Raw genomic sequence first — 19,260 nt, 5'->3', positions numbered from 1 at the left:
TGTTTTTCTCCCACCCGATATTTAGTATTCGTATTTCACTTATACCCGAAACTCAAATCCGACCCGGTAATATACTATTATGTATTTTCCTAATTTCTCTCTCTCTCCAAACCCCATGCCCTAGATTAGGATAAAACTCTTAAAAATTTACAAATTCGGCATAAGGTGTTTGACAAAATTCCGAAGAGAAAAAGGCAATTCTTCTTCCTTGGTAAGCTTTAAATCCTTTTCCACTATAATTTGGTTATTTTTCTGTATTTTTATCATTTCGTTTCGTTTTTTCGATGAACTTACAATCTCTGAAAATAAGTGTATTGGGCGAATTTAGGATTGTTAGAATATAAATACACCAATGAAAATGAAGAAAATGTATTAAGCGGAAATTGATCCCGACTCATCTAGGTAAATAACTCAACATTTTCAATCAAGTGTACCATTTAGTTTTTTACGAAGAGACCATGGGTTTACGTGCCTGGTAATTAGCATATAAATTCACCCCTGGACTCTTAGTTGTTGGTTTCCTTTTGGGTGTGTGTGTATGTTCTTTAAGTTGATAAAAGTCACTTCCTTTTTGTAGTTTTTAGTTTCAAAGCATAAGAAGCTATTTAAGTTTGTCCCAAAAATCTTACAAAGATAGTGTTTTTTGGATGGTTCAGATTCCAGTGGTGTCAGAAAATATTATAGGTGATTTCTTCGTATCTGCTTAAGGCTGACGGTAGAGATACCAGATATATTTATTGGTGAGAGGTAGCAGGTACGTAGTAGCATAGTTGAGTTTCGTGCAAGTTGGCATAGGGAAGGTTTTAACCTGCTTACTCGATTTTTTCCCCACGTGTACTGCGACTTAGAACTCTTTGGAGTGTGATGTTCATGTAGCATGTCATATTCCTCCAGGGGTATTTTAATATGTAATTGTGGTAGTTCATAGGGGTTCTGTGAGGGATGAATAATTTTGGTTTGAAACTTGCGAAATGGTGATAGTTTAAGATATTTTAATATGTCATATTCCTTCCCAGGGGTTATTTTAATATGTAAATTGTGGTAGTTCATAGGGTTCTGTGAGGGATGAATAATTTTGGTTTGAAACTTGCGAAATGGTGATAGTTTAAGATATTTTTAATATGTCATATTCCTCCAGGGGTATTTTAATATGTAATTGTGGTAGTTCATAGGGTTCTGTGAGGGATGAATAATTTTGATTTGACACTTGCGAAATGGTGATAGTTTAAGATATTTTTAACCTAAGTCCTTTAGCTTTCCCCTTGTTTTCTTCTTCAGAAAATTGAGGCTAATTCTTTTCCACTCACTGTGTGTATATGTGTTTCTATGTCGTGTCGAACTTGAGGAGTGAAAATTGGGGGTCTTTAGTTTTCTCTTTGTGTGTATAATTTCTAAATATTGTTTTTCACTTACATTCTTCTTTGTAATTGTTAAGGAAATGATCAAATGGTTCAACATAACCTATTACAGTTTGAATAGAAGATTTGAATACAAAAATATTTCCTATGTTGATTTGGCATTGCTTATAGCCGCTCTGTCTAGATTGATTAGAGATTCCTTACTTCGTGTTATTGTCCAGTTACTACATGTTCTTGGTGATTATTGTTGGGAGTGTTCCTTTCGTTCTTATGTTGATTTGACTATATGTATAGTTGTTATGTCCAGATTAGTTGGAGAGACCTTATTTCATACTATTGCTTATTTTCTACAGCTTCTCAGTGATCATTGTTATATGATGCCTCCTAAGGCAAGAAAGCTTCGTCGAAGTCTAGTTCCCGATGCCCTTAGCTACCTCCCTGATAATATAATTGATGTCATTCTGATGTGTTTGCCTTCTAAAGATGCTGTGAGAACAAGCATCTTATCAAAGAAATGGAGGTATCACTGGTGTCGACTTACAAAGTTGGAGCTTGATGAATCTCTTTGGATAACAAAGAAGGATTTACTGAACCCTACAATAAAATTTAGAAAGATTATGTACCAGTTTTTGAGCCTTCATGAAGGACCCATCACTAGGTTTACCCTTGATGTTGTTCATCTAGCAAGCTGTCCTGAGATTGACAACTTCATATATTTCCTCTCGAGGAATGACATTCAACATCTTGCTCTTCACCTTCCACTTAGAAAGGAATACAAATTGCCTTCCTTACTTTTCGCATGTTCGCAGCTGAGGCATCTAAGTCTTTGTTATTGCTCAATACAACATCCATCAGCCTTTCAAGGATTTGATAAGTTAATTAGCTTGAATTTATGTGAAGTCAATATTTCTTCTGAGTTACTGGAAAGTTTAATATCTCATTGCCCGTTGCTTGAGGAGTTGGAGCTGGATATCGCAAACAAGTCAGACACAATTGAAATTAATGCCCCCATGTTGAGGTCGTTCGATCTCTCAGGCAATATAAGTTCTGTCTGCCTAAAGAATGTCCCTCGTCTGGTAAAAGTATTGCTCTATGGTGACTATATTAAAGCAGAGGATCTTGATTTTGCAAAGCTTTTCGAGTGTTGTCCTGCTCTCGAGCACCTCCTCTTTTTCTCCCTTGATTCCGGGGTAAATATTGCTTGATGACTTCATTATTATAACTTTAGTGGATGAAATTTCATTTGGGCTGACTTAATCTTGATTTTCGGTAATTGTTTCCTAGTTCTCTGCTGGAGCAGGATATGAAGCACCAACAAGACTTCCGTTTAATCTTAACAGCGTCAAACGATTTACCCTGCCTGACATTATGCTGGTGGAATCATATAAGCTCTCATATGCTCTTTGCTTGATAAGAAGTTTCCCATATTTAGAATATCTCGAAATACAGGTTCTTAGTACTTCGGCTCTTCTAATTTCTTTCTTTCTTTCTTTCCTCAATAATATATGAGTTAACTTCTTGTTATCTTTCTTAGGTTCATGAATATGGATATGACTATGAAGATGAAGATGATGAGGATGAACCTATTCCAGAACCCCTTGAGCTCAAACATTTATCGGATGTGACATTTAATCACCTCAAGGAAGTTAAGCTAGGCTGCTTAACAGGAACAACGTCTGAGTTGCTGCTTATCAAATTTTTGTTAGCCGAGTCCCCAGTGTTGGAGAGAATGCTAATCGATCGACAGTATCTTGATCATGAACAGCTCGACACAAGATTACAAATATTCGCAGATATATCAAATTTTTCGCGGTCATCACCTAAAGCAGAAGTTGTCTACATAGATTTAGGCGGATCTTTGGCTTAGAAGTTAGAAGTCTGAAAAGAGAAACAAACGTGATGTAGTAGTATGACACACTTGTTTATTTCTCTACTTGATCAATTGCATATATGGCACAACTTGAAGGTAATGAAGAGGATGTTTTTTTTGGTTTCTTTGGCTTATTGAGATTAATGTGTATAATTAGGTGACATCTTTTAAGTGGTTAGTGTATCTACGTAATGGGCACTTGAGAACACAAGCATATCCCCCAATCCCCTCCCCCAAAGTTAAGTTGAAAGTATAGTATGAATAATCATGGGTTTATTAGGTACTCAATTAAAACATAATATAGTTTAAGTGTTTAAATGCAATTTACTAACAAGTTTAATGGATTGATAATCAAAGGTATTGGATTTAAGCTTTAGGTATGAAGTGTCTTCGTTGGCCATTTCACCTGAAATGTGAAATTTGTCAACACAAATCCGAGTATAGTCGCCTCTCATGTGAATATTTCTGGTAGGAAAAGAGAACAATGATGTTGAAGTGCGTTTTGGTAAATAATTGGTAATAATTCAGATAGAAAAATAAAAATATCAAAATAATTTTGGTTGTGTTTTTGACCTTTTCACTCTTTTAGAAATAAAAAAGTACAAATATACCCTTCAAAACAATTAAATAGATCCAAATATACCCCTACTTACTTCTACTTCAGCCTATTTCATTTTACTTGATCTCTATTCACCTAACACACTATTTGAGAAGTTTTAAATTAAAATGTTTTCTTTTTCGTTTTACCGTTTTCTTTCCACCGTTATTATATCCATGACTCCAACCCGACACTCGTGTTTTAATGTTAAAAAGTATAAAATCACTTTCTTTGTGAATATATAAAGTACTTCCCCAACTCCCTCTCTCCCTCCCAAGCCCCATGCCCTAAATTAGGATAAAACATTTGAAATTTACAAATAGGGCATAAGGTGTTTGACAAAAGTCCAAAGAGAAAAAGGGCTGATTCCTTGGTAAGCTTTAAATCTTTTTCCACTATAATTTGGTTATCATTTCCCTCTTTTGATGAACTTACAATCTCTGAAATAAGTGTATGTATCTTCTTATGTTTCAATACTCTGTGTTTAAGACTTGGAGGCGAATTTATGATTTTTAGAACATGGGTACACTAGTAAAAAAGAAGAAAATGTATTAAGCATGGACTGATCCCAACTTGTCTAGGTAAATAACTCAACATTTTCAACCAAGTGCACCATTTAGTTTTATGAAGAGACCATGGATTTATGTGTCCTATAATTAGCATATAGATACGCTCTTGGTTTAGTTGTTGGTTTCCTTTTGGTATTTGTATGTGTTTGTTAAGTCAATAAAAGTTACTTCCTTTATGTAGTTTTTGGTTTCAAAGCATAAGAAACTATTTATGTTTGTCCGAAAAATCTTGTAAAAATATTGTTTTTTGGATGGTTCAAATTCCAGCAGAGTCAGGTGGGGGGTGTAGTAGTGAGATACGTGTGCTGATGGGAGGTAGCAGGTACATGGTGGCATAGTGGAGTTTAGTGCAAGTTGGCATAGGGAAGGTTAATTTAACATGTTCACTCAATATCTTTTCCACGTCTACTGCGACTTAGAACTCTTTGGAGTGTGGTGTTCGTGTAGCATGTCATATTACTCCCGGGGTATTTTAATATGAAATCATGATAGTTCATAGGGTTCTGTGAGGGACGAATAATTCTGGTTTGGTACTCGCAAAATGGTGATAGTTTAAGATATTTTTAACCTATTCACTCTTTTTCTTTACTGTTATAGGAGTCTTTTAGCCTTCCCCTTGTTTTCTTCTTCAGAAAATTGAGGCTAATTCTTTTCCACTCACTGTGTATATCTGTTTCTATGTCGTGTCGAACTTGGGAGTGAAAATTGAGGGTCTTCAGTTTTCTGGCGTGTACTGTATAAAGTAACTCTCTTTCTCTGTCGTGTTCCCAGTGCACCTCTTCTCATTCTCATCGTCATCTCACATAAACTCGAAATCAAGAAAAAAATGAGCATCAAGGGTGAATCATTGTACATTATCATAGATTTATGTGCCAGAGAACTTGTAATATTGCTTTTTAGAGTTAATGGTAAAACACACACCTAAACTATAACTTTTTCGCAAGTTTCACACCCCAACTATTGGTTGTTCCCTTTTTCTACATGGACTTCCACTATCTATGTCTTAAAACACATCTCAAAGATGTTTAAGCCAACTATCAGTTGTTCCCATTTCCTGCTTGAACTATCACCATCTACACAACTAGGTGTGTTTTAATACATTAATGGTAATAGTTAAGGTAGGAAAAGGGAACACCTAATAGTTGAGGTGTAAAACTCGCGAATAAGTGATAGTCAAGTGTGCTTTTGATCACTACCATTATTTTTTACTTTTTTTTTTTTTTTTTGGCATAATGATGGCATGAGGTGAGTTTAAAGGTAGAAACATGGTCAGTGAGGATTCATATACCCAATCCTGGCTTATTTGGGATTGAGGCGCAGTAGTTGTTGTTAATCCACCAATATAATTATGAAGTATTGATGAAAGGTGTTCATGTTAAGAATGCCATTAATGGATATCAAGAGATATACATGGATTTATTTATTGGTAAATGTTGACACTGTTATCATACCATATGGGTATTTATGGTTAAGATTAACAAATTTTTATTTCCTATGTTGATTTGGCATTGTGAATAGCCGTCTGTCCAGCTAATGTGAATAGTTGTTATGTCCACATGGAGATACCTTACTTCATATTATTGCTTACTTTCTACAGCTTCTTGGTGATCATTGTTATATGATGCCTCCTAAGGCAATAAAGCATCGTCGAAGTGTACTTCCCGATGCCCTTAGTTACCTTCCTGATAACGTAATCGATATCATTCTGATGCATTTGCCTTCTGAAGACGCTGTGAGGACAAGCATCTTATCAAAGAAATGGAGGTATCACTGGTGTAGACTTACAGAGTTGAAGATTGATGAATCTCTTTGGAAAACAGAAAAGGATTTTCTGAACCCTACAGTTAAATTTACAAAGATCATGTACCAGCTTTTGAGCCTTCATGAAGGACCCATTACTAAGTTTACCCTCTTTGTTGTTCATCTAGCAAGTTGTCCCGAGATCGACAGCTTCATATATTTCCTCTCGAGGAATAACATTCAACATCTTGTACTTAACCTTTCACTTAGAAAGGAATACAGATTGCCTTCTTCACTTTTCTCATGTTCGCAGCTGAGGCATCTAAGTCTTTGTTTTTGCTCAATACAGCATCTATCAGCCTTTCAAGGATTTGATAAGTTAATTAGCCTGAAATTATGTGAAGTCAATATTTCTTCTGAGTTGCTGGAAAGTTTAATATCTCATTGCCCGTTGCTTGAGGAGTTGGAGCTGGATATCGCAGACAAGTCAGACACAATTGAAATTAATGCCCCCATGTTGAGATTGTTCGATCTCTCAGGCAATATAAGTTGTGTCTGCCTAAAGAATGTCCCTCGTCTGGTAAAAGTATTGTTGTATGGTGACTATATTAAAGCAGAGGATCTTGATTTTGCAAAGCTTTTCGAGTGTTGTCCTGCTCTCGAGCACCTCCTCTTTTTCTCCCTTGGTTCCGAGGTAAATATTGCTTGATGACTTCATTATTATGCACTTTAGTGGATGAAATTTCATTTGGGCTGACTTAATCTTGATTTTCGGTAATTGTTTCCTAGTTCTCTGCTGGAGCAGGATATGAAGCACCAACAAGACTTCCGTTTAATCTTAACAGTGTCAAACGATTTTACCTGCCTGACATTATGCTGGTGGAATCATATAAGCTCTCATATGCTCTTTGCTTGATAAGAAGTTTCCCGTATTTAGAATATCTCGAAATAAAGGTTCTTAGTACTTCGGCTCTTCTAATTTCTTTCTTTCTTTCTTTCCTCATTAATCTATGAGTTGACTTCTCGTTATCTTTCTTAGATTCATGAATATGGATTTGACTATGAAGATGAAGATGATGAACCTATTCCAGAACCCCTTGAGCTCAAACATTTATGGGACGTGACATTTAATCACCTCAAGGAAGTTAAGCTAGGCTACGTATCAGGAACAACGTCTGAGTTGCTGCTTATCAAGTTTTTGTTAGCCGAGTCCCCAGTGTTGGAGAGAATGCTAATTGATCGACAGTATCTTGATCTTGAACATCTCGACACAAGATTACAAATTTTCGCAGAGATATCAAATTTTTCGCGTGCATCACCTAAAGCAGAAGTTGTCTACATAGATTTAAGCAGATCTTTGTCTTACGAGTTAAAATATTGAAAAGAGAGAAACAAACGCTGATGTAGTAATATAACAGTGTTTATTTCAATGTTATGTGGTGGGGTTCCAATGTGTTGATTCTCTACTTATCAATTGCATTTATCTAAGTAATAAGCACTTGAGAACATAGACATACTTTTTTCCCCACAATTTGAGCCAAAAGTGTAGTATGAATACTTTATCATACGTTCAGGTACTTGATTAAGTGCTTAAATGTAATTTAGGCAAGGTTCGAGTTATGTCATGTTGTGGGGTCGTAGTATGTTGATTTTTTATTTGATTGATTGCATTTATCTACGTTATAAGCACTTGGGAATACACATATATGTTTTTCCATAATTTGAGCTGAAAGTGTTGTATGAATACTCTATCATACGTTTAGGTACTTAATCAAGTGCTCAAATTTAAATTACTTTAATGGAGTGGTAATCAAGAGTTTCAGGTTAAAGTATTAGTGAACATTTTGCCCACAATGTAGGGATTTTTTTTCAATGTGAATCCAATTTTTGTCGCCCCAATGCAAATACACACGTTAAATGTGATCCAATACAAAAAGATTTTTCATTTGCTTAGATCTAATACTTATTTTGTTTACTTTTGTCCACAATGAACTTCACCGTTCGTTTAAGAAAATAATAAATGAAGTGCTTATATCTACCATAATACCCCTAACTAATATAATTGGGAAGTAATTTTTGGGAATTGCTAATAGTTCACATAAAAGAAATAAAAAGTAATAATAATTCGAATACAAATAGCCAAAAAAAATATAAATTAGTATAAATTTTGGCCGAAGAGAAGTAGGGGCATAAGGTGTTTGACAAAAGGCCAAAGAGAAAAAATGGCGCATTCCATCATCAACTATATTGTTGCATGTAACCTTTAAATCTTCTTCCATTATATTTTTTCTGTGTTTTTATCATTTCTTTCCATTTGGGTATGTGTATCTGTTGTTAAATCAATTAAAGTTACTTCCTTTACATAGTTTTTTGTCAAAGCATAAGAAGATATTTACGTTTGTCCCAAGAATCTTAGTGTTTCTTGAAGGTACAAATTCTTGCTGAGATAGTGTGATTCTGGTTTCTATGGAGGCTAACTCTTAGGGTGTGTTTTTAGTACAATGGTAAGTGGGGTTCTTTCCTATTATGTGTTATTAAGTAAATAAGCAGAAAATATTGTTCCAAAAACGTGTGTATATTATCTAGAGAAACACCATTGGGTTGGTATGGGGGGAAGGGGGAGTTGGGGTTAGGGGTAGGCAGTAGCAGATCTAGGATTATCATTAAGAGGTGTCAATGGTTGTAGTAAAAAATATAATTATGAGACTAGTAGGGTTTGAACTTTGAAGATACGACCTCAGGAATTTTCGAAGCACCTTAACCACTATATTAAACTTTTAACTTGTGTCAATACTTGTATATATGTTTATTAAACCAAAATTTGACCTCTATATACAATGTAATTTTCCGACTACACCCCTTACCCAAGGGTGGGTCCGCCCCTGGGGTAGGGGTGGGGTGTGCTGGAAGGTGAGTATTAGACAATTAGTGTGGATTGACACTTATAAAAGTTGTTTTCCCTACTTTCACTAGGGAAGTCATTTTCCTCAATTTTATGTTTCACTAGAGAAAATGTTTTCCAAACTTTTGACCAACTTAACAGGAGAAAATTGGAAACTACATACCAAACACACCCTTAATGGAAGGTGTTCATTCTGTGAGAATGCAAGTAATGGATATTAAGCTATGTTACATGGATTTCCTTACTGGTACATACTCAGTCTGGGTATGTCAAGTGTATTTTTCCTTCTGATTTTTGGTGTTTCTTGAAGAATCTGCACGAAATACCCAAGCTAATATCCTGCCGTTCAATATGGGTATCTCAAGGCAAATTGCAACATAGGTATTAAAAGGAGATAGTTGACTGATTTCAACAAGAATGCACCTTAATTTGTTATGTTAGTTTGACCATGTGAATAGATGTACTATCCAGATAGTTTGAGAGTCCTTACTTCGTATTATTGTTTATCACTACAGAATTTTAGTGATGAGTAATGTAAGTGTTCTTTTCGTTCTTATGTTGATCGGAAAATGTGTATAGAAATTCCATCCACATTATTTGGAGATCCTTACTTTGTATTATTGCTTATTTTCTACAGGTTCTTGGTGATTTTTGATATATGATGCCTCCTAAAGGCAGAAAGCATTGTCGAAGTTTACTTCCTGACGTTCTTAGCTACCTTCCTGATAATATATCCGATGTCATTCTGATGCATTTGCCGTGTAAAGATGCTGTGAAAACAAGTATCCTATCAAAAAAATGGAGGTATCACTGGTGTAGACTTACAGAGTTGAAGCTTGATGAATTTCTTTGGAAAACAAAAAAGGATATACTGAACCCTACAGTTAAATTTACAAAGATCATCTACCAGCTTTTGACACTTCATGAAGGACCCATTACTAAGTTTACCCTCAATGTTGCTCATCTAGAAAGTTGTCCTGAGATCGACAACTTCATATGTTTCCTCTCGAGAAATGACATTCAACATCTTGTACTTCACCTTCCACTTGGGAAGATGTACAAATTGCCTTCTGCACTTTTCACATGTTCGCAGTTGAGGCATCTCAATCTTCATAATTGCTCTATACATCATCCATCAGCCTTTCAAGGATTCAATAAGTTAATTAGCCTGGAACTATGTGGAGTCACAATTTCTTCTGAAGTGCTGGAAAGTTTAATATCTCATTGCCCGTTGCTTGAGCAGTTGGTACTGGATATCGCAGAAAATTCGAACACAGTTGAAATTAATGCCCCCATGTTGAGTTCGTTCAATTTCTCAGGCAATATAAGTTCTATATGCCTAAAGAATGTCCCTTGTCTGGTAAAAGCATCTTTGGAGTGTGACTATATTAAGGCAGAGGATCTTGATTTTGCAAAGGTTTTCGAGTCTTGTTCTGCTCTCGAGTACCTCCTCTTTAACCTCTTCAATTCCGGGGTAAATTCTGCTTGATGACTTCATTGTTATGCACTTTAGCAGATGTAATTTCTTTTAGGCTTACTTAATCTTGAATTTTGGTAATATTTTCTTAGTTCTTTGCTGAAGAAGGATTTGAAGTACCAACAAGGCTTCCCTTTGATCTTAACAGTGTCAAGCGATTTTACTTGCCTGATATTGTGCTGATTGAACCATCATATGAGCTCTCATATGCTCTTTGCTTGATAAGAAGCTTCCCATATTTAGAGTATCTCGAAATTAAGGTTCTTCTTAGTGCTTTCATTCTTTGCATAATTCTTAATCCTCAATAATATGAGAGTTGACTTCTTCTTATCTTTCTTAGGCTGACTGTGAGGATGAAGAGGATGATAGTATTCTAGAATGCTTTAAACTCGAACATTTCTCAAACGTGACATTTAATCACCTCAGGGAAGTTAAGTTGGCATGCTTTGTAGGAACCACACCTGAGATGCAACTCATCAAGCTTTTATTAGCCAAGACCCCTGTGTTGCTGAGAATACTAATTGATACACGTTATCTACATGATAAACCTCTTGACACAAGATCAAAAATATTTGCCGAGGTCTCAATTTTTTTGCGGGCATCACCTAAAGCAGAAGTAGTCTACAAAGATTTTTAAGTAGATCAATTTTTGGCTTAGAAGTTGAAATTGAAATGAGAGAAACAAAGGCTGATGTATAACAGTATATTTTGCTTGGGAACATGAGCATTGTTAGATGTATGTTTTGATTAGTTTGTTCTGTAATAACATTGTCCCTACATGTTTTAAGGATTTTTACATTTACTGCTTGCGCATGAATGAGTTACTGAATACGTATTACACATGAATTGACACTGTGATGGCTTATTGAGGCTGGTGCATATAATTAGCTTTGTGTTTGGAAGCTCTTGCCTGCTTGAACTATTGTTTCAACCAGGGGCAGAACTAGAGGTTGCCGTGGGGTTTCACCCGAACCTCCTCGGCAAAAAATTATGTGGTATATTTAGGGTATTTTTAAGAATTTTTATGTCTAAATATTGATTTTGAACCTCCTAAATATAAGATTATAGGTTGGTTTAGTGGTTGAGGGGTTCAAAACTTACCTTGAGGTTCCAAGATTGAGTCTTAGTCACTACTCTTTTTTTTTCCGAACCCCCTTAATGAAAATTGTGGATCCGCCACTGGTTTCAACCATTTATTGTTTAACTAACCCATGATTAGCAAAGAGCTGCAGAAACTATGATTAGGAGTTTGTTATAGAACCTATGAGATTGACAACTTCATATGTGGCCTACAAGATCTCGTTCTTCACCTTCCATTTAGAAAGATATACAAAATTGCCTTCTTCACTTTTCACGTGTTTGCAGCTGAGGTGTCTAAACCTTCATAATTGCTCAATACATCATCCATCGGCTTTTCAAGGTTTTGATAAGTTAATTAGCCTTGAACTATGAAGAGTCACAGTTTCTTCTGAATTGCTGGAAATTTTAATATCTCATTGCCCGTTGCATGAGCAGTTGATGCTGGATATCCCAAAAATTCTAAACATTATTGAAATTGATTCCCCCATGCTGAGATTGTTTGATTTCACTGGCAATATAAGCTATCTGCCTAAAGAATGTCCCTCTTCTGGTAAAAGTATTCTGGCAGGTTACGATATGAGGGGAGATGATATTGATTTCGCAAAGGTTTTCGAGTCTTGTTCTTCTCTCGAGCACCTCCTCTTCAAATTCCTTAATATCTGGGTAAATGTTGCTTCATGACTTCATTGTTATGCACTATAGCAGATCGAACTTCTTTTGGGCTAACTGATCTCGAATTTGTTTAAAATTTTCCTAGTTATTTGCTGAAGAAGGATATGAAGCACCAACAAGGCTTCCCTTTGATCTTAACAGTGTCAAACGATTTTACCTGCCTGAAACTATCCTGGTGGAGTCATATGATCTCTCTTTTTCTCTTTGCTTGATAATAAGTTTCCCATACTTGGAATATCTCGAAATTAAGGTTCTTAATGCTGACTCTTCTCTTTCTTTCTTATTTGTTGATTATTTTTCGTACTTTGTAGATCCTCTTGTAATCTTTCTTAGGTTCACTGTGGAGATGAAGAGGATGGTTGTATTCTAGAATGCCTTGAACTCGGACGTTTCTCAGATGTGACATTAAATCACCTCAGGGAAGTTAAGCTGGAATGCTTTGGAGGAACCACGATGCAACTGATCAAGCTTTTGTTAGCCATGTCCCCGGTGTTGGTGAGAATGCTAATTGATACATGTGTTCTAGATGATGAACCTCTTGACACGAGGTTGATATATTTGCTGAGGTATCAAAATTTTTGTGTGCATCACCTAAAGCAGTAGTAGTTTACATTGATTAATCAGATCACGACCTTTTGGTTAGAAGTTAAAAAATTTAAAAGAGAGACTCAAACATTGATATAGTAGGTATATAACTCTGTGTTTTACCTTGCCGTAAGCATTGTTGGATGGATGTTTTGATCAGTTTGTTCTGTAATAACAATGTCATACATGTTTAAGGATAATTACTTTTAGTGCCTGCTCTTGATTTTGTTATGGAAGATACACCCTGTTATCGGTAAAAATTTACATGGTCTGGATGTTTATATCAAACTAATAGATGCATTAAATTGAGGGCAAGTTTTTACCCTCTTGAATCCCTTAATTTCTTGTTTCTGAAAGTTTAAAGTATCCCAATTCACTAACAATGCAAGAAAATAAGGAAATGAATCATTAATTTTTTTGTTATAACCATCGATCTGGTATCTATTGGTCCGACTAATCATGATTGGTAAATACTACCTGGCAACAGCAGTCAATTAAACTTATTAGTAAGTGATATTGATTAAAGTTTTTGTTGATTTCAAAATCCTAAATTTTGGATAATAAATGTAAGTGATGATGTTTCCAAGATAAATTTTGTTTTTAAAAAGAAAAAAAGAAGATATTTTTGCTAGTCTTCCTATTTTTATGACGAGTAGGGAAAGAAATGAAAGATTTTCCATTTACCGACAAACTTATAGTGATCAACATGCATTGTGGTGGAATGGTTGAGTATCTCGGGTTTGAATCTTAGTTATGGAAAAATTTATTTTCAAGAAACAATCTTTTTTCCTATTTTACCCTTGAACATTTATTTCCTAATACCTTTACCAAGAGTTCTTGAAAATATAATGATCAATTTTAGCTATTTAATGCTTAATATTGGGATTGGCAGGCTTCACATCTCTCACTTCTTCTTCCTAAAGTTGCCCCTTGTGTTCCTCTCAAAATCTGAATTGTATGTTGTTGCTTTTGTGTGATCTTTTACTGTTTTTGTGGTATAAGTTAGTAGTTGAGTTTCCGTTGAAGTTCAGATTTTATGGTTTTGTGTTTATATACTTAGAAACACAAAGGAATGAGGATAGTTTTTAGTTAGCACAAAATAGAATCTGACTGATCTAATTGCAATTAGCTAGAATGCACCTTTATGTCGTCTTGTGTTGATTTGACAATGTGAATAACTGTTCTGTCCAAGATAGCTTGAAGATTCCCTTCTTCGTATTGTTATTTATTTTCTACAGGTTCTTGGTGATTCTTGTTATAAGTGATCATTCCGTTCTTTTGTTTATTTGAGCAGATAGAAATAGTATATATTTAGATTGTTCTGTAATGATATTGTCATTACATTAATGATTTGGAAATTATATTACTTCTGTTAATCACCAAAAGAGATCAATGCGAAACCACTTCTTAGTGTACAACTTAACTAGCTGTCTAAGTGATCAAAGCACAACCAGGGGAAAATACTTATCTGCCTCTAAGAAAAAAATGTGAAGAGGAAGGCTCACCTCTTTGTTATACATAGAATAGTCAACTTGTAATTCATTATCCTTAATTTTAAAATAAAAATAAAACAAGTATAGTCACATTGTAATTATTCTATCAAAATATGGACTACTTTACCAATGGCAGATGAAGTAGATAGGAATGTCCGATATGGTAGAATATTCATGTGGGACTTCCTCAGATTTTACACGTGTGATACATGTTTCTTCTATTTCTCCAAGTAAAGCTCGTCGCATCGCAATGCCTATTGTGCTGGTTTGGCGTTTCATAAGTGGACACAGAATAAAGCGTCCATAAAGTGTGTGCCAATAGGCCGGACATAGAAATACCTCACCCCCACCCCCACTCCCACCCGCACCCCACACATAATACACGCTATTTTCACTTGTCTCTTTCCCCTTCATCTAAATAAAACCCCTCACTGTCTCAATTCCTCTTTTCCTTCAACAGCTGAAGCACACAAAAAGGACAAGGGTATTTCAGATCAACCCCGAGTGTTGGTAAGCATCAAATCTACTTTAATTGCTGTTATGGTAGCTGAATTTATACAGGTTCTTTAGTTTTTTATTATGATCGTGGTGTTCGGGTCACGTTCGCCGTTTTGCACACCTTGGCTAATTTCACGGGATGCTAGGACAGATGGTTTTTTTTGCCTATGCTGGGATTTGAACCTGAGACCCATGGCTCTAGGGTTTCTTTCTTTTTAGCATTCCCTTGTTTTCTTCTTTAGAAAATTGAGGCTAATTCTTTCCCGCTCAACGTGTGTCTATGTGTTTCTATGTGCTGTGGAATTTGGGGACCGAAAATTGGGGATCTTTAGTCTCCTCTCTATGTGTGTTTACGTTTGAACTTGTGTTTTAAGTATAATTTCTTAATATTCTTTGTCACATACATTCTTCTATGTAATTGTTGAGGAAATGGTTCAACATAACCCTGCAAAAGATCTGGTTTTTTCTTCCTTACATATAAATATAAAGATTGTGGGACTGTACTTTGTATGTTGTTATAAATATAAAGATCTCTTATAGATTTGAAATGAAACTAATTTTTTTTTGCATTTGCAGTGATGAACTTGCTAAATTATGTCTGGAATTAGGAAAAAGTAACTTTTTTGTAATTTTAGTGTCTGCCTCTTTCTCCATTGTTTTGCTTGTGTGCTTCTTCTTGTTCTCATCGCCATCTTGGAGAGACTCAAAATCAAGCAGAAAATTAGACACCAAGGGTGAATGGTTGTAAATTGTCATAGGTTTATGAGTTAGTAAAAATATCGAGAACTTGTAATGTTTATTACTGAGTATCTTTTTATTTTATTTTTTTATTTGGTATAATGATGACATAAGATGGATTTAAATGGAGAAATATGGTCAGTGAAGACTCATATAGCCGACCTTGGCTTGTTTGTGACTGAGGAGTAGTAATTGTTATATTGGTGGAAGGTGTTCTTGTTGTAAGAATGGATAATGGATACTAATTTATATTACATTGATTTGCTTGTTGGCACATAATACATACCCATGTTGTTAATCGTACTATATAGCTCAAGGAAAATTAGAATATCTGTATAACATAGATATTACGTGGAGATAGTTGACTGATTTCAACAAGAATGCACCTTTATTTCCTATGTTGATTTGGCATTGTGAATAGCGGCTCTATTGAGATAGTTTGGAGATCCCTTTGTATTATTGTTTAGACTTTAGTTACTACAGGTTCTTGGTTATTATTGTTTGAAGTGTTCCTTTCGTTCTTATGTTGATTTGACAATGTGAATAGCAGTTCTGTCCAGATAATTTGGAGATCCCTTACTTTGTATTGTTGCTTATTTTTTCTTACAGGTTCTTGGTGATTATTGGTATATGATGCCTCCTAATGAAAGAAACCGTTGTCAAAGTTTAACTCCTGACATCCTCACTGACCTTCCTAACAATGTAATCGATATCATTCTGATGCGGTTGCCTTGTGAAGAAGCTGTGAGGACAAGCATCTTATCTAAAAGATGGAGGTATCACTGGTGTCGACTTACAAAGTTGACACTAGATTGGTCTCTTTGGAGAACGGAAAACGATTTACTGAACCCTACATATAAGTTTACAGAGATTATCTCCCAGATTTTAACCCTTCATGAAGGACCCCTGACTGACTTTACCCTTGAAGTTGATAATCTAGAAAGCTGCCCTGACATTGGCAGCTTCATATATATCGTCTTGAGGAATAATATTCAACGTCTTGTTCTTCACCTTCCAGAGGATAGCAAATTGCCCACGTCAGTTTTCACATGTTCGCAACTGAGGTATCTAAGTCTTCGTAATTGCTCAATACATCATCCATCGGCCTTTGAAGGATTTGATAAGTTAATTAGCCTCGAACTGTGTGAAGTAACAATTTCTTCTGAATTGCTGGAGAGTATTATATCTCATTGCCCGTTGCTTGAGCAGTTGATTCTGGATATCCCAAAACTTTTAAACACAATTGAAATTGATGCACCCATGCTGAGTTCGTTTGATTTCACAGGCAATATAAGTTCTATCTGCCTAAAGAATGTCCCTCTCCTGGTAGAAGTATCTCTGGCTGGTTACCAGATAATGGAAAAGGATATTGATTTTGCAAAGGTTTTCAACTCTTGTTCTGCTATTGAGTACCTCAGCTTGAATATCGCTTGTGTCTGGGTAAATGTTGTTTCATGACTTCATTGTTATGTACTTTAGCGGATGGAGTTTCTTTTGGGCTGACTAATCTTGAATTTTGCTAATTTTTTCCTAGGCATTTGCTCAAGGGGAATACGAAGCACCAGCAAGGCTTCCTTTTGATCTTAACTGTGTCAAACGGTTTGACCTGCTTGAACTTGCGCTGGTAGATGCATATGAGCTCTCATTGTCTATTAGCTTGATTAGAAGTTTCCCATACTTGGAATATCTCGAAATTGATGTTAGTAGTGCTGATTCTTCCCTTCCCTTCGCTTCTTTCTTATTTAGTGGTGTTTTTTCGTACTTTTTAGATCCTCAATAATCTGAGAAATGTCTTCTTTTTATCTTTCCTAGGTTTACCATGAAGATGAAGATAGTGGTACTAAAGAATCCGATGAACTCAAAGGTCTGTCAGACGTGACATTTAGTCACCTCAGGGAAATTAGGCTATACGCCTTTGTTGGAAGAACATCTGAGATGCAGCTTATCAAGCTTTTGTTAGCCAATTCCCCGGTGTTGGAGAGAATGCTAATTGATCGACGTCTTCTAGATGATGATTCTCTTGACACAAGACTAAAAGTATTCGCTGAGGTATCAAATTATTCGCGTGCATCACCTAAAGCAGAAGTTCTCTACGTGGATTGGATAAGATCACGTTCTTTGGCTTGGTGTTAAAATCAAAAAGAGAAACAAACGTCAATGTAGCAGTATATAACTGCTGTATTTTGCCTTGTCCTAATGTCTGTTCCAGAACATGAGCATTGCTAGATGGATGTTTTGATTAATTTGTTTTGCAACAACATTGTCATTACATGTTTAAGGATTTTTTTACATTTTCTGTCTCCACATGTTTGAGTTATCGATTTTTTTTAACCCGTCCCCAGGAGCTCCCACCTTTTCTCTCTTTGGTGACTCCAATCCACAACTGTAGGATTGGAGGTGGAGGATGCTTGAATTCCTTAGGGTTTGAGGTGGAGGATGCTTATCATCCGAGGAACTCCTCTTGTCAGTGTGACTTGCACATAAATTGACACTGGTGGTATATTTAGCCCAATGTGTGTGACTTACACATAAATCCCTTAACTTTCATCTATAGCCAGTCTCCTATATCTCCAAACTGGAAGCATTCGTGTATTTCCTCTTCGTATTTTTGAACTATCTCAATCTCATTTTCTACATTTTGTCCTCCATCGAGGCTTCAAATGGGAAATGTCGCATCGGTTAATTCTTTAATGTATACATTAAATTGCTAGTGGCCTAGTTGTTAAAGAAGTTGTTGAGAACTCTGAGGTCTCAGGTTCAAAACTCAGGCGGAGACAAAAAACACTATGTGATTCTTCCCATCTATCGTAGTTTTGGTGTGATAACTTATTATTGGTGAGAGGTGATAGATATTCCGCTATATACTTTTATATTTGGTAGTTCAAATTGCCTCTAAATTTACCTAAATTATTGTTAAATGCTTTAAATATGTTTTTACGAAATGATAAATCGTGTACATATCTAATAGCAAATACCTTAATTTGTACTATGTACTTTAGAAATTAAAAAGGTTCAAAATTACAATTGAAAATAATTAAAAACACTTATGTGGCTAGAACTGAATTATGAGACTAAATTACCTTAGGTAAAAAAAAAAGCTAATTTTGAGGTTTTCATTTACCCTAGCTAGAACTGAAACATTTCACAGAACTCAGAAGTAGAGGCATAAGGTGTTTGAAAAATGTCCAAAGAGAAAAAAGGCAGATTCCATCATCAATAATCTTCTTCCTTGGTTAGCTTTAAATCTTTCTTCCATTATTTTTTGGTTATTTCTCTGTGTTTTGATCATTTTCTTTCCCTTTTGGATGAACTTACAGTCTCTGAAACTAAGTGTATATATCTATCTTCTTCTGTTTCAAGATTCTGTTTTTAGTTGTTGGTTTCCTTTTTGGGTGTCTGTATGTGTTCATTAAATCAATAAAAGTTACATAAAAAAGTGTTCTTTGAAGGTTCAGATTCAGCTGAGTCAATAAAATTAGGTATGATGGGAAATGTTCAGCTTTCATTGTTTTTTTTACTCAGGGTCTGTCTCTGAAATACTTTTGGTATTGATGGGGTTGCTTTAAGTATGTTGAAATCTTGAAATCCATAGTGATAGATTGTTTACACTCTGTTATCTGACTTGATAATTCTACTAACGTTGGTTTATTGTTAGTAATGGTTGGTGGGGGTGGGGGTCG

General features: G+C 35.5%; 4 protein-coding genes across 8 annotated transcripts in view; all 4 read left to right on the top strand.

The window, feature by feature from the left end:
* Positions 1 to 56: 56 nt before the first annotated feature.
* Positions 57 to 3,352, top strand: LOC102590667 (F-box/FBD/LRR-repeat protein At1g13570-like). Its single transcript, XM_006352362.2, has 4 exons — positions 57 to 211; positions 1,712 to 2,548; positions 2,643 to 2,807; positions 2,893 to 3,352. The coding sequence occupies exons 2-4, from the start codon at positions 1,733 to 1,735 to the stop codon at positions 3,223 to 3,225; spliced, it is 1,314 nt and encodes a 437-aa protein (XP_006352424.1). The 5' UTR covers positions 57 to 211; positions 1,712 to 1,732; the 3' UTR covers positions 3,226 to 3,352.
* Positions 3,353 to 4,007: 655 nt separating this feature from the next.
* Positions 4,008 to 7,755, top strand: LOC102591022 (F-box/FBD/LRR-repeat protein At1g13570-like). Its single transcript, XM_006352363.2, has 4 exons — positions 4,008 to 4,199; positions 5,993 to 6,829; positions 6,925 to 7,089; positions 7,175 to 7,755. The coding sequence occupies exons 2-4, from the start codon at positions 6,014 to 6,016 to the stop codon at positions 7,514 to 7,516; spliced, it is 1,323 nt and encodes a 440-aa protein (XP_006352425.1). The 5' UTR covers positions 4,008 to 4,199; positions 5,993 to 6,013; the 3' UTR covers positions 7,517 to 7,755.
* A 2,675-nt stretch (positions 7,756 to 10,430) lies between these two features.
* Positions 10,431 to 17,871, top strand: LOC102591918 (F-box/FBD/LRR-repeat protein At1g13570-like). Of its 4 annotated transcripts, none has more exons than XM_015310936.1 (9): positions 10,431 to 10,511; positions 10,607 to 10,774; positions 10,855 to 12,257; positions 12,352 to 12,516; positions 12,600 to 12,761; positions 14,805 to 14,854; positions 16,190 to 17,020; positions 17,115 to 17,279; positions 17,393 to 17,871. In XM_015310936.1, exons 5-9 carry the CDS (start codon positions 12,701 to 12,703, stop codon positions 17,711 to 17,713), a joined length of 1,428 nt encoding a protein of 475 aa, XP_015166422.1. In that variant the 5' UTR covers positions 10,431 to 10,511; positions 10,607 to 10,774; positions 10,855 to 12,257; positions 12,352 to 12,516; positions 12,600 to 12,700; the 3' UTR covers positions 17,714 to 17,871. The 4 variants fall into 4 exon arrangements, with proteins under 4 accessions (XP_015166422.1, XP_015166425.1, XP_015166424.1 ...); XM_015310939.1 differs by having other exon boundaries at positions 12,600 to 12,832; XM_015310938.1 differs by lacking the exon at positions 10,607 to 10,774 and having other exon boundaries at positions 12,152 to 12,257.
* Positions 17,872 to 18,590: 719 nt separating this feature from the next.
* LOC102589901 (F-box/FBD/LRR-repeat protein At1g13570-like) overlaps positions 18,591 to 19,260 on the top strand; it is a 4,773-nt gene continuing 4,103 nt past the window's right edge. The window contains exon 1 of one of the 2 annotated variants that reach the window (XM_006352360.2): positions 18,591 to 18,812. The gene's annotated coding sequence lies outside the window, so the exon portion shown is untranslated. Of the gene's footprint in view, positions 18,813 to 18,936; positions 19,060 to 19,260 lie in introns of those variants that run through there. The other variant, XM_006352361.2, reaches the window with a different exon arrangement.

This window comes from Solanum tuberosum, unplaced genomic scaffold (assembly GCF_000226075.1).
Source record: "Solanum tuberosum cultivar DM 1-3 516 R44 unplaced genomic scaffold, SolTub_3.0 scf00148, whole genome shotgun sequence".
NCBI lineage: Eukaryota > Viridiplantae > Streptophyta > Magnoliopsida > Solanales > Solanaceae > Solanum > Solanum tuberosum.
This window is presented reverse-complemented; position numbering and strand designations above follow the sequence as displayed.